Source organism: Xyrauchen texanus, chromosome 22, assembly GCF_025860055.1.
Source record: "Xyrauchen texanus isolate HMW12.3.18 chromosome 22, RBS_HiC_50CHRs, whole genome shotgun sequence".
Lineage (NCBI taxonomy): Eukaryota > Metazoa > Chordata > Actinopteri > Cypriniformes > Catostomidae > Xyrauchen > Xyrauchen texanus.
The window spans coordinates 40,712,095-40,727,890 of NC_068297.1; the positions used below are offsets into that span (position 1 = coordinate 40,712,095).

The 15,796-nt window shown below is 37.8% G+C and overlaps 1 protein-coding gene across 3 annotated transcripts in view; it reads right to left on the reverse strand.

Annotated features, from left to right (window-relative positions):
* The window catches only part of LOC127662673 (heterogeneous nuclear ribonucleoprotein Q-like), a 53,816-nt gene that overhangs the window by 35,811 nt on the left and 2,209 nt on the right, over nt 1-15,796 (reverse strand). For 2 of the 3 annotated variants that reach the window (XM_052153968.1, XM_052153970.1), the window contains exon 2: nt 1,480-1,638. The exons of the other annotated variant lie outside the window; for it this stretch is intronic. In XM_052153968.1, the coding sequence (XP_052009928.1) occupies nt 1,480-1,627 (148 nt within the window). In that variant the 5' untranslated portion in view covers nt 1,628-1,638. The remainder of the gene's footprint in view (nt 1-1,479; nt 1,639-15,796) is intronic. 3 annotated transcript variants of the gene reach the window in all.

Sequence of the window (15,796 nt, forward strand, 5' to 3'; positions counted from 1 at the left end):
GATACCCATCCCTAGTTATGCCTGTGCTTCTCTTGGATGCTCTGAATATTGGATTACATGTCTGGATTGCCCCTTAATTAAAGCTGCATTTGGATCTCAACCTTCGTGTCTCGGAGCAGTTCGTAACACCTGCTTTGTTTATTTAATATATTTGTTATACATTATTTATACAATATGTTTTTACATTATACAATTTTAATTTAAGTGTACAAGTGCAGATTGGTCAAGTGTTCAATAAATGTATTTGAGAAATTTTGTCTATCTTAAGTAATTATTTGTGTTACATTTTATCTTTCAAATAAAAGGTTCAAATAAGAGGTTAAAAACAAGCACATATCGGCCAAAATAAATCGGCAGCATTAATCGGCCGACCCGGATTTCAAAAGATCGGCATCGGCCTGAAAAAAACAATATCGGTCGACCTCTAGTATGGGTGTCAATCATACTGTGTTGCCAGGACCCGCCCTTCTCTGCTTGTGATAGGCTTGTAACGTTAGTTAGAGCTGCGTTCCTCTCATATGATTGGTAGGTGAAATAAATTGACTAGAAAATATTAAACCGCGTGCGCAGGTTCCCAAATATATATTTTTTTTTTCCCCCCTCACGGCCGCACGCCGGAGATCCGGCACGGTGCCGGAATACTTTAAGCCCTGAAACTCTCAACACCTCCTGAGATAATTGGAGATCATTTGCAACATTCTCATAGATGACTTTATTCTTGCTAACAGTTTTCAGACAATGGAGAGAAAAAAAATGAAAAAAAATAAATAAATAAATACAAAAACTCTTTGCGTGTGCTTGTTCCACAAGAAAGGCTGTGGTGCACACCTCTGAATAAACAGCAAATCAGACACAAGCATTGACTGCCTTTTGTCCGTTCTTAAAAATATAAGTTTCTTCAAGCACGTCTTTGTGACTAACAACATTTCTGGTCATGTGTCACTCAGAGAGGTCTTAAAAGTCGCCCGCCTGTTGCGGGAAGAGGAGCAAAATTACTAGTGCATGAAATACATTTAGATGAGGAGCTTGAGAACTGGATTCAGCCTCGTCGCATTTGGCAGTTGCAAATGCCATTTTCACACCCTGAGCTACAGTTTTATTATATTTGCCAACTTCCCAGATCCATAGTTTTGCCATTTCCTGATATTGTCGATCATCGTCTGTCAATGAGTGTCGCAATCGACATCGAGATCTTTGCAAGACTTAGTCGATATCCAATAACATTGTCCTATTGCCCAGTCCTAAGGAAATTTTATCCGTTACCATTATGAATCTATATCGAATAGAGTTGATATTGAATCGAGAGCTTGTGAATCTGAATCGAATCAGGAAATCAGTATCAATTCCCAGCATAATATTGGTGAAGTCACTTAAAAATAATCGTAGGCAGTTATGAAAAAGCTATTATTCGGATCAATAACCATTAACGCATGCCACAGTACATGCAATCATATAGTGAGTATATGATGCATGTCTTACCTGCAATGTAAATTTCATCTAGCTTGACAGCGACTTTTCTCGGTAAGCCCGCATCTAGTAGTGTCTGGAAGTGCTCTGAATGAGTAATTGCAGTCGAAGAATCCACCGGTTCATCCATACCATTTCCATTTATATGCTCTGTGGCCATGTCTTTGTGATCTGTGCAGACATAAAGAGCCAAGTTAATCCACCACAACCACAACTGGGTAAAAACATCTATTCTATGAGTTTGAAATAGTTCTTTTTTTCTTTCTTGGGCTATAAGTAAAAAATGTTAAGTGGTCTAACCGTCCTGAGCAAGGATGTCATTTGTTTGATATTTTTATAATCGATTGTTGTGGAATTTAATGATCAATTAATCGTTAAAGGGTTAGTTCTCCCAAAAACTAAAATTATCCCATAATTAAAGCCATCCTAGATGTATATGACTTTCTTCTTTCAGTCAAACACAATTGGAGTTATATTAAAAGATATCCTCGCTCTTTCCATCTTTATTATGGGAGTGAATGGTACCTTAGATATTGAAGCCCAAAAAGGCACATTGATCCATCAGAAAAGTAATCCTTATGGCCACAGGGGGTTTAAAAAAAGGCCTTCTGAAGCGAAGCGTTTGTGCAAGAAAAAAATCCATATCTTTATAAACTATAATCACAGGCTTTCGGTAACGGCCGTCCGCACGTTTCTGAGAGAGTCGAGTTCCGGCATATAACATAGGTGTAGCTTAAGCTGAGAAGAGTAAGTGAGAAGTGACGAACGCGGAAGCAAAGGAAAAGGGCGAAAAGTAGTGAGCTGTTTTAGCTTTACTGTAGATTTGTATTAGTCTTAAAATGGTGCGTTCGTGCATCTATCCAGTCATTCCAATCGTTCATTCATGAGAGTAAACACGCTCAGCCTTTGTTGGCATTACCTGACATTTCACGCATGAGCACCACCATGTCTCCCGTACTCTCCATCTACCAGTTCTTTGTGCCACTGCTGCAGCCTCCAACTCTGAGAGTACCTGGTCGGTGTACTCCGGTTCAAACAAATAGGGCTGGGTAAAACACTCAATCTCCTCTTCTCTTATATCGAAATCCTCCAACATTTTTCTTTAGAAATCCTTGTTGTCGTCTTCTAATTCATGACCGAGGTTTTGTTTAGCTCTGTCCTCTGCGCTTCCGTGTTTGCTTCTCACTTCTCTTACGCTACACCTACGTCATACGTGGGAACTCGACTCTCTCTTGAATGTGTGGATGACTGTTACCGGAAGCCAGAGATTACAGTTTATCAAGTTATAAATATGGATATTTTTCTTACAATAACGCATCACTTCACTTCAAAAGGACGTATGGATTACTTTTCTGATGGATAGTTGTGCTTTTTTGGGCTTCAAAATCTAAAGGTAACATTAACTCCCATTATAAAGTTTGGAAGAGCCAGGATATTTTTTAATATAACTCTGATCGTGATTGGCTGAAAGAATAAAGTCATATACAACTAGGATGGCTTGAGGGGGAGTAAATTATGGGATCATTTTCATTTTTGGGTGAACTAACTCTTTCAATGGTAATACCGAAAAAAGCACGTGGATGCATCAGAATATGTGCTGTTAAATATCATTTAAATTAACACACCTAAGAAATGCAAGTATTGGCATTTTCCTCTTGAAATATAGTTCAGTGTATTTTCATTTAGGATTTGTTCAGTAAGAATGTGAATTATTTAATAACTTAATGTTAATAGGGATGTCCCGATACCATTTTTTGGAGGATGAGCGCATATATATATATATATACACACACACACACACACACTCACCTAAAGGATTATTAGGAACACCATACTAATACTGTGTTTGACCCCCTTTCGCCTTCAGAACTGCCTTAATTCTACGTGGCATTGATTCAACAAGGTGCTGAAAGCATTCTTTAGAAATGTTGGCCCATATTGATAGGATAGCATCTTGCAGTTGATGGAGATTTGTGGGATGCACATCCAGGGCACAAAGCTCCCGTTCCACCACATCCCAAAGATGCTCTATTGGGTTGAGATCTGGTGACTGTGGGGGCCATTTTAGTACAGTGAACTCATTGTCATGTTCAAGAAACCAATTTGAAATGATTCGAGCTTTGTGACATGGTGCATTATCCTGCTGGAAGTAGCCATCAGAGGATGGGTACATGGTGGCCATAAAGGGATGGACATGGTCAGAAACAATGCTCAGGTAGGCCGTGGCATTTAAACGATGCCCAATTGGCACTAAGGGGCCTAAAGTGTGCCAAGAAAACATCCCCCACACCATTACACCACCACCACCAGCCTGCACAGTGGTAACAAGGCATGATGGATCCATGTTCTCATTCTGTTTACGCCAAATTCTGACTCTACCATCTGAATGTCTCAACAGAAATCCAGTTTTCCAGTCTTCAACTGTCCAATTTTGGTGAGCTCTTGCAAATTGTAGCCTCTTTTTCCTATTTGTAGTGGAGATGAGTGGTACCCGGTGGGGTCTTCTGCTGTTGTAGCCCATCCGCCTCAAGGTTGTGCGTGTTGTGGCTTCACAAATGCTTTGCTGCATACCTCGGTTGTAACGAGTGGTTATTTCAGGCAAAGTTGCTCTTCTATCAGCTTGAATCAGTCGGCCCATTCTCCTCCGACCTCTAGCTCAACAAGGCATTTTCGCCCACAGGACTGCCGCATACTGGATGTTTTTCCGTTTTCACACCATTCTTTGTAAACCCTAGAAATGGTTGTGTGTGAAAATCCCAGTAACTGAGCAGATTGTGAAATACTCAGACCGGCCCGTCTGGCACCAACAACCATGCCAGGCTCAAAATTGCTTAAATCACCTTTCTTTCCCATTCTGACATTCAGTTTGGAGTTCAGGAGATTGTCTTGACCAGGACCACACCCCTAAATGCACTGAAGCAACCGCCATGTTATTGGTTGATTAGATAATTGCATTAATGAGAAATTGAACAGGTGTTCCTAATAATCCTTTAGGTGTATATATATATATATATATATATATATATATATATATATATATATATATATATATATATATATATATATATATAATAAAAATCAACTGAACTGCTAACTTTATTGTTTTCAGCTATTATAACTCAAATAAGATGTCAATGCTGTCTAAGATTTTTTTTATTTGCATATTTAAGGAGAAGATTTTTAATATGAAATCCATTTTATGTATTTTTTACAATTAAGTTTATTTCACAAATTCCATATTTAACATTTAATTAAATGTTATCATTAAAGGTTGTCTATACAAATTAAATAAAAACTTTCATTAAATGAAAATAGAACAATTATCAGTAATTTCCAACATACCATTGCATTATTTTATTATATGAAGTGATTTATTTATTTATTCATTCTATTAGATAATACAACAAAAATACAACGGTCAAATAAAGAGCAGCACAACAGAGCATCACAGATGTGAGGTATTGCTTAATACAATTATTTTATTATTACATATACAGAACTATAGAATATTGATATATGTCATATTTTTGTCTATTAAAATTAAACTCTTATTTTGACGATTTACTCAGCAATGCCACTTCATGTTTCACAGCTGAGGAAGTGCAGATTGCTACGAGTGAATTTAAACTGCTAAAGGCAGTGATTTAATCAACTAACTGCATGTGCACATGCAGCTTATATTTATTTCATTAAATTGCAGCCTTTTCTGTGTAATATTAACACATCAAGAATTTAATTTGTGCACTGCAAGCTTACGCAAATTACATTAATACATCAGATGGTATCAGAGACTTTTGAATAGTAAGTGAGCCCAGTATCAGATTAGATTCCAATACCAGTATCGGGACTATCCCCGAGTGTAAATAATAACTTGTTCCGATTAGTGGTCAACAGATTTTTTTTTTTTTTATTATGGCCGATATCCATAGGAAGGGTGGCCGATATAAATCACAAATAATAAATAAACTTCAAATTATAAAAACGGCACAGCGGATAAGGTTCTGGGTTACTGACCAGAAGGTCAGGGGTTCAAGCCCCAGCACCGCCAAGATGCTACAGTTGGGTCCATGAGTATGGCCCTTGACCCTATCTGCTCCAGGGACACCGTATTATGGCTGTCCCTGCGCTCTGACCCACGAGAAAAAAATAGTTTCACTATATATGCGAGAGAAAAAAATTATGTATAATGGGTGACAAAAATAAAGGCTTTTATTCTATCTATTGCTTTTCAAAAGCATGTCACCAGAGTCATGAACAGATAACCGCTTGATTAACAGCGGTTGATTGACAGATGAGTGGTGCTTCGCTGCATCCCTGTATCCCTGACATCCTTTACAGTATTTCAAACGTGTTTTTGACTACCTCCGTATGTGTTTTTTGTGTTTCAAAATCACAAAAGTTTTTGCATAGAGATGTCCCAATCGATCGTCCGCCAAATCGTCCGCCAAATCAGTGATCTTTTTTGCAGCATGCAGGCAATCATACATACACTGCTCCTCTAATGAATGAGTGCTTTCTCAGCCCTTGAAGCATGACAGAATGGCCTATGGTGCCTGAGTTGTTAGCAATTCTAAGCATTTACGAATTTAAACTTTCAGACGTGATGTAATTGAGATGAATATGCAGATTTGTTTTTAAAAATGTGTAAGAATTACATGTGTATGAATATTAATTTGCCCATTTTCTTGAGTCGTTACGGTAGTTATACGGACTCGTTGCACAGCGAAGAGGATAACTGCTAACAGGTTTAAAAACAAAATAAAACAAATAATAAACATGCAAATACATGACATGAGTCGGGACAATCAGACGTTGTGTTGAGTGAGAGACTGTTTGAGCGATCAGGAGCGCTTTTAGCTTTACTCACTTTAACTTGAGCGCTCAGTTTCAAAGACGTCAATTTCTCAGTCACTCATCCCAGTTTAAATCAGATTAATGTTGGTCACAATACCACTAATAAATATAACGGTTTAACCTTCAATAACGACACCGCGTCTTCATGCATTTGCTTAATAATTAGTGATTTGTGTTAGAGCAAAACAAAGACAGTAAACAGACCATAGATATTAATGATTTCTCACTGGAGCAGTTTTAGAGCTCGTTATGAATATATATTTCTTATTTTTTGAATGCATCTCTGTGGTGTGTGTGATGCTTTCATGATTTTTACTGGCTGTCAGTATGTCACAATGGCATTTTGAGATTGACAACAGAACAAATAATAACAGTTTCAATATTGTTGAACTTGGGCCTGTTCAAGTGTAACGGTTTACGCCACTTTTAAGTGGAAATGTGAATTTCTTTTTAAAAGAATAAATGTTTTGTTGTGACTATTCAAGTCAAGCGGTTTAAACCATTTGTAAGTGTATGTTAGATTATATTCATCCATACAGAAATCAGTGGATTTGTGATTTATTTTTGTACCTGAACAATAAAGTTAAAATAAGCATTGAGAAAATATTATACTACTACTATAAGTAGAAGTCGATTTTATATGCAAGTTTTATAAAAATGCAAGTTAAAAGCATTAAGCTGAAGACATCTTTTAGTTTGTTTACTTAGTTATTTTTGTAAGCAAACAAAAAACAGTCTGCAGCTCTATTATCTAGGCAAATATAAGTATCGGATCAAGACTCGGTATTGGCAGATATTTAAATATTGGATCGGGGGCCAAAAAGCTGATAGTTAGTTTTGCACCCCATTTACACCTGTATATATTGCTATAACCGGGGTCTAAATGACTGCTGTCTACATTAGCGAATGCTACAGAACGAGTTCCAGTGGAAGTTCATCCCACATCCATTTGCCCATTAAGACCACCAGGAATAAAATGGATACGCTGAACAACCACAACATTAAAAATATTGACAAGTGAAGTGAATAATATTATCTCGTTACAAGGGCACCTGTCAGGGGCGGGATATAATAGGCAGCAAGTGAACATTCAGTTCATGTGTTGGAAGCAGGAACAACGGGCAAGCGTAAGGATCTGAGTGACTTTAACAACGGCAAAATTGTGATGGCTAGATGACTGGGTCAGAGCATCTCCAAAATGGCAGGTCTTGTGGGGTGTTCCCGGTTTGCAGTGGTTAGTACCTACCAAAAGTGGCCCAAGGACGGACAACCAGTGGGCCGGCAACAGGGTTATGGGCGCCTAAGGCTCATTGATGCACATGGGGTGTGAAAGTTAAACCGTCTGGTTTGATACCACAGAAGAGCTACTGTAGCACAAATTGCTGAAAAACAATGCTGGCCATGATAGAAAGGTGTCACAACACACAGTATGGCAATGGTATTCCATGATGGCAGTGGCCTCTTTCAGCAGAATAATGCACCGTGCAAACATTGTTCAGGAATGGTTTGAGGAACATGACAAAGAGTTCAAGGTGTTGACTTGGCTTCAAATTCTCCAGATATTAAACCGACTGAGCATCTATGAGATATGCTGGACCAACCAGTCTGATCCATGGAGGCCCCACCTCGCAACTTTCAGGACTTAAAGGATCTGCTGCCAGATACTACAGGACACCTTCAGAGGTCTTGTGGAGTTTAGTGATACAATGTGGACCTACATGATATTAGACAGGTGGTTTTAATGTGGCTGATCGGTGTAACTATATAATTTTTTAGGTCTGCCCCCAACCAAAGATTTTCTTAGTCGACGAGTAGTCATTAATTTAAGCCATTAGTCGTCGCACATTTATGATATTAATTTAATTACTTATATATTTTTGGGGGAATTCAGAAAATGGTTTGAGTTCCAGGTCTGAGAATGTTATAAATAACATTGCTAACGCTGTTCTACATTACAGATAAATACTAAACTGTATTAATGAGCCTTTAAAATATATATTTTACAAGTGCACACACTAAGAGAGCCACAGCAACACCAGCAAAAGCGGTAATGATTCTGAATGTGTCGGGAAAAACCCAGCAAGAGACTGTCTGAACATTTTGTTAATTTATAGAGAGAAATGCACATTCGGGTTAGCAAACAGACGATGATCTCGGGGATCGATGATGTCAGAGTGATCGCCAATAGCTGATACATTTGACGATGTCAAGATGCCTTTTTTCCCATTAATCTAATGCATGCATGACCTATATGACATTTGTCAGACTCAAAGGACAGCGTACTGAAATGAGATTTCAGACGTGACTTAGAAGCGTTGCAAACCAGAAAGTGAAGATTTTGGCAAAAAAACGTCATAAAAGCACCTTTCAAAATATAAGCTTGAGCCCTGAAATTGATGAAATAGTGACAAACGCATACAACTGTATGAAAAAAAAAATAATAATTTGGTAAAGAATAAAACTGATTTCAGGGCGCTACTTGAAAACACTTAAGCAATGCATTCTTGACTGAAAAACACGAAGGAAACATGCATTTCTTTTCATTTATTATTTACAATGAAATTTCACTTTTTAAACGGGTGTGTTCAATAGCACATTGTAATATTACCATACTTATGCTGTGGTACTGAAATTGGTATCGAGAACTAGTGTTGTCAAAAGTTTTGAGCGCTGTTGAGCGGAATCGTAAACACCTCGGATTGGCCATTGTGTTCACGCGCTCATCGGATATGTCTGGGATTGGCTACAATGATCAATGCACGGGAGCGTTTGAGAGTACACGGAAGTTTGAAAGTTTTTTAAAAACGGGAGTGGGAGCTTTTGAAAGCACAAGCAGCCGTCTATCAGCGGACCGGTCCTGTGTGTATCTAAACAAGCGCTCTGTGAAGAGCGTCATTGATGTATACTTACAACATGTTTTTGAAGCGCTGATCATTGTAGCCAATCACAGACATATCCGATGAGCGCATGAACACAATGGCCAATCAGAGGTGTTTACGATTCCGCTTAACAGCGTTCAAAGCGTCACATTTTTTAAATTTCAGTATCGACTTGGTACCGAAGTCGGTACTTTAGACAACACTATCGAGAACAGTTACATTTTTACTGGTATCGTTACTGTCTACTGCAATTTTGGTACCGTGACAACACTAGAATGTGCACAACACGCATCTGTCTGTTCTTCCTTCGTGATACCGTAGTAATCCCTCACCAGTTTTTTTTTGTGACTGGCTAAACAGTGTATTTTCAAATCGTGGTTGCCTTAACAGGAGACACTATAACCATCACATTTTTAATATGTGTGTTAAGTTGAAGGTCAGTTTTGATGACACTGCATTCTGTTCCATTTAGCTGCGCTCTGTCTAGCTGCTTGAAACCCTCGTCTGCTGTATATGCGCTGCTTCATCGCTTTGAGTCCACTGCCACAAGGCTGGTGTGTGTGTTTGTGTCCACAAGTGTTCACTTCTGTGGGGAAAGACGTGATGCTCCGTATTGTTGTTGCTGTGATGATTCATGAAGCGTTCCATTCAACTCAGACAGTCTGAATTTCCACCTTTTAACTGGGGAAAGTCCAACGGAATGACATTTTATGTCGGACTTCTAACTTGGAAACTCGTGGAAATCTTCAATTCCCATTTCGTCGAGATGCAGGTGTGTGTTACATCACGCAAACATGCCGGTGTCCAGGGCAGGAAAGTTTACAATCAGTGACATTCACTTTTATTTAATAATATCCATTTAAGAGTCAAAGTTCTTACATTACATGATAATAAAATGTGCTTAGCAAACGTTTTGAAGAGACAGGTGTTCAAAACACGGTTAATTACACTCTGCTTTGATTATAGTAACGATATATATCAGTATAACAGTATGGTTGCTCTGAGACATCTGACAATCAATGTACCCCTCAAAATCACAATGTAATCAATCACAAAATTAAGTTTAAGTGTTTAGTTGTAGGTTAATGGTCACTGGATTTAGAAGTGAAAAGTCACATCATGCATGATCACCATCAATCACCGTTTTCATGATCTATCATTGCTGCCACGTCTGAGTACCCGAGTACTTGTGCCCAACCCTAAACCACTGGACTAATAAAGCAGTGAACAGAAAAACATGAAACTTTAAAAAACTAAATGGGTCATTGAAAAATAAGGCTAAATTAGAAATCCTTTTAAAATCTATTTTAAAACTTTAGTGTTGCAAATACGAATCGATAAATTTAATAATTATCGATAATAAAAATCAATGTCAACTAATTTCATTATCGATCACTGCCTCTGCACGGAGATGTCACTTTATAGTCAGTAAATAATGTGTTTCATGATGAAACTATGAAAAATGACACAAATAAGCATACAGTTTAATGTGGCGAGTTTGCCAAGTCAGGTGTGTTGAAAGAGGGCATGTGCTGTTTGATGCACTTAGAGTTGTTTCTCTCCATCACATAACTTACATTTTACTGATATTTTATAGGTTTTACAAATGTATACATGTTATTTTTCCATTTCACAAAACTGTTGGTCTTTACCACAAGTAAATCTCTGACTCCAACAAGAACCGAACACAAATACAGTAGAATTCAATAAGAACCAACACGCAAGTATTGCCTTGTTATATAACTTTGGCTGCAGATGCATGTCTGGTTTGATATGCATGCTCCGTGAGCTCTGCTGTTCACGAGTGAAATGAAAATGCTTCTCCTAGACATGCACAAGCATAGAGTTCTGGGCCTCGTTTCCCAATAACTATTGATCTTAGCTGTTTTCTGAAGAGAATTTTCTGAACGTTATTTTTTATGTGTGCCCAGGGTGTGAAACAGCACCCAGCACAATGAGTAATTTTGCTCCTTTACCCGCAACAGGCGGGCAACCAGTAAGACGTCTCGAAGTGCCACGTGACAAGTGCAGTTAGTCAAACAGACGCGCTTGAAGAAAAGAAAAGCAGTCATTGCTCTTGTCTGATTCGCTGTCAGAGACGTGCAACGGGATGCAGTTTTCGCAAATGTTTGTTTCGTTCGACTGAAAACTGTTTGGAAAAATAACGTAGTCCACGAGTATGCTGCACATGATCTCCGATCATCTCGTGACGGAGCAGTTCGCTCTTACACATTGTGAACGCAACTCTGCAGGTCTAGTAATATATACAGGCATCTTTGTATTAAAGACAAAAGTGATTAAATCATAAAGTAATTCAAGACATGTTCACTTTGAACCTACAGTTCCATTTTATTTTCTTTAGGCAGCATTAACTGCATTACCAAAACGCAACAAAAACAAGCACATTTGGCAGCATATTTTGGGAACACAAGGGAATTTATAAGGCTAATTTATTATGATGATTATTATAATTACATTTTCATTTAATAATAGTCTTTAGTTCTTAATTTTTAAGTTATTGGTAATTTTTCACCTGCTGTCATTGACGAATGCTTGCATGATAGCAAATGGGGCCGCTGGAGATTTAGGGAGGTGGTTATATAGAATATTTTTTTTATTTCTTTTTTTCATTTTGTTTAAAGTGCATTTTGAATTTAAAAAGGTATTTTTTTTTTCATGTTTCAATAAATGTATTTAATTATTATAGCAAAATATTCACCGGCCCTTGGCAGGGGGGTTGACCATTACAATTGGATATTATGACATTTTTAAGTCGATTATCATTAAAATATTTTTTACATATTTCCCACCCCATAAAGGAAGTTACATTTTCACAAAATTGTTTTAAATTAAGTCATTTAATGGAGACCCGCACAAATGCGTGTCCTCAATTCCATATTGCAACATGTTTGCATATTGGAGTTGTGATGTTAACACTTGAGTAGCTTGTGCAGATGGAGTACTCGATTACTCGTGCATATCCCTAATAGAATCGTGAATTCAGTACCATAAATTGAACTTTATGATGTTCTCTCTGTTCGCTGATGTGTGCATGTCAAGACAGAGGCAGGGGAAAGGTCCTGACATTTCAACAGAACTTTCATTACATGTTTTTTCTGTTGTAGGATAATGAGAAAACTTCAAATCTGTGTGAAATGTTACATTTTAACACTTCACCTTACATCAGTGGATCCATCCATTGGCTCACATAAATTGTAATGGGTACTCCATCCAGTTGTGGTGATGATTTTGATTCATCTCAGTGACTTAAGTCTTTTGAATATGTTCACCAAAAGGATTTGTTCATATTAGTTTATCGACCATTTCTGCAAATTACACTTGTGCCAGCAGATGCCGCCAAAAGTCCGTATTCTATGCTTTAAACGAGTAAACGATACACTAATGGAACAAGTGTGACCATCATTTATAACATTTTGCCTGTCAACAAATCTACAAAGATACTTAGTAGAACTGAAGATTGTTTAAGCATCTAAGCCTTTACCCACAAATGACAACAAAGCATATCTTTCATACTGTGAACTGCTGAGCTTGACTTTTTAAATCAAGCTATACAAAACAAAAAAAAAGACAACAATTCTAGTCTAAAAATAATTATCAATTTCAAAGTTTGTATGTCATAGTAATAGCCTAAGTTTATTATCACTTAACTGTATTCATAATTAATCCAGACCCTTTTCTTGTTAAACAAGATTGAAGAATTGAACAAAGGACTTGACTCCTCTCGTTTAGTTGTTCAGCAGATCCTCTTGTTCATGAATGAGATAACTGATTCATACATTATTTTACCAGACAACGTATCAGTACATTTAGTTGGTTCATTAATGAGCGGTCTCCTCTCGTTCAGACTCAAACTTCAGTGAAGGGGCGTATTGGTTCAGCGGGTGAAACCAATGATATGCTCCACAACAGCACACACTTGAATGCTATTGGCTCACGCAATAGTCAGTCTTACAGGCATGAAAAGCCACTAAAGCAGTCAAAACATGTGATAGACATGGTTCCTTGGGCGGGTCAAAAACTTTCAGAGGGGTACTGTGTCTGTGGCCAGTATTTTGGGGACCCCTGGTCTACAGGGTTCAGTTATATAGTTTGTCACATGAAAAACCTAGATGTTAATTAAACCACCTGCGTTTGATTTGGTGGTCAAGTGTTTTTAAATAATCATTTAAACATTAAAAAAAAAAAAAGAATTATTCAAGATTATAATACACTATACATGCCAACTTTTTCCCCCAAGAATTTCTGTTAACCTGGATGGTTACACGACATGACATTTTTTTACTTAAGCCACAAAAAGATTTCTTTGAATAATTAAAAACATGTTCATCTAATAGAGGTGTCTTCAAGTACCGTAATTTCCGGACTATTGAGCGCACCTGAATATAAGCCGCACCCACTGATTTTTAAATAAAATATAATTTTAAACATAAATAAGCCGCACCTGTCTATAAGCCGCAGGTGCCTACCGGTACATTGAAACAAATGAACTTTACTCAGGCTTTAACGAAACACGGCTTGTAACAAAAATAAATAGGCTTTAACGAAACACGGTGTGGCAGCGGGCGTGGTCAAGCGCCGTCCGGGAGAGAAAAGCTGTAAGGGCGCTTACACCTGCGCTAAATTATGTCTTAACACCGTGTCTAATTTCAGTAAGCATGGGGAGAGCGGCATAAAAGGCAGCAGCCACAGAGCTGAGAAAGTGACACACGTCAGTCTAGTGTTGGCGCATAGAAGAATTGAGAAACTTTATAAAATTGATTGTAAACATTGCTGTGGCCATTAAAAGCCTTACCTGGAACGTCAAGTGCCCTGCTGAAAACTGTCACACTGGTGCCCGTGTGACAGTTTTCCCAAGGACACGTGAAGCAGGGCACTTGAAATTAGACACCGGTGTTAGACATAATTTAGCGCAGGTGTAAGCGCCCTTACAGCTTTTCTCTCCCGGACGGGCGCTTGACCACGCCCCCGCTGCCACACACGGCTTGTAATAAAACATTTGCAGTAAATAGTAGCCTACCAAGAAAGTAATTGGTCACTATCTTCCTCGTCCTGTGCACTGAAGTCATCTCCTTCGGTGTCGGAGTTGAATAGCCTCAGCTTTTGTCTTTTTGCACTGAGTCAATTCCTCACGCTGCTGTTTCCAACGTCTTATCATCGACTCATTAAGACCAAGCTCCCGTGCAGCAGCTCTATTTGCTTTTCCAACAGCCAGATCAATCGCCTTCAACTTGAAAGCAGCATCATATGCGTTTCTCCATGTCTTTGCCATGGTGAGGGTGACAAAATTACTACCGTAATCAGAATGATGGGAAGTTTGAGCGCGCTCGATTTAATCTAAACAGTAAAACAGTCAAAAAAAGCTGTTTTGACCTTAACCCGTTCGGCAATTTCATTGGTGTAATGAAAGCTTCACGCTGCCGAAAAACTGAGCACGTCACAGAATATATATATATATATATATATATATATATATAGATTTTTTTTTTTTTATAAAATTTGAAAGCGGAAAAATCCATATATTAGCCGCGTCATTGTATAAACCGCGAGGTTCAATGCGTGGGAAAAAAGTTGCGGCTTATAGTCCGGAAATTACGGTAAGTGTTTTGTGTGGATTGCATTTGTAATGTATTTAAATAATTTTATAGATCTTGACCAAATTTTATTTTATTTTTTAAAGTCACATTATTGACCCAAGTACTAACCTGAATAGACAATATAGCTAAACTTAGGCATTCTTAAAAAAAAAAAAAAAAAATATTGATGTTGATGTTGGCAAAAAATGTCTGTGTCAACTCAACTTCAACTAATAAATAATGATAACAGCAAACTACAAACACAAATATTGAAATGACCCTTGGTAGCCTAGTTCCAGACATGGCATAAATAAAATGCTTAATGATCTAGACTAGTTGTTCATTACTATCAAAATGCCACCATGCCAACATACCCTCAAAATACAGCGACAAGTATGACATGGTAATAAACAATTCGTACCATTCGTGATATATCATCTCATTTTTTTTGGCCATAGTGAGTTTATTGGTATCGGCAGATTACGGTGTCCTAATGACTGATAAACAAAAGTGTTAAACTTGCACAATGTACCAAGTTGTCAATATTACATCCGAAAATAAGTTCAGTAATTTTTTGCAACATTTATTTTTCTTTTAATATTAATTCAAATGTGTCAACATAACACTATATATCAGCCATTTAAAATATACATACACACCACTTACAATAGTCATTAACCATGGTTTTTACATGGTCCACCAAGGTATTTTCAAAGACTACTATGGTACATTTTGCTAGTGCATAGCATCAGTAACCTAGATTCCAACCACTTTTCGCACGGTTTTATCTAGCTTTTAATTTCACAAATAATTGCAATCAGAAGACGAGGAACTGTAATCAAAAGGGAGCATGTTGTCCTTCTGATAGGACTGTAATATTTGTCCTGATGTTGCGCCATCACAGGTTGTCATCGGTTCCGACCCGAAAGCGGATCGTCGTGACCCTGTTCAAGCTGGCAACCTGCACCAAGTATTGGGGGAAACTTTCAGTCTTCGTACAAG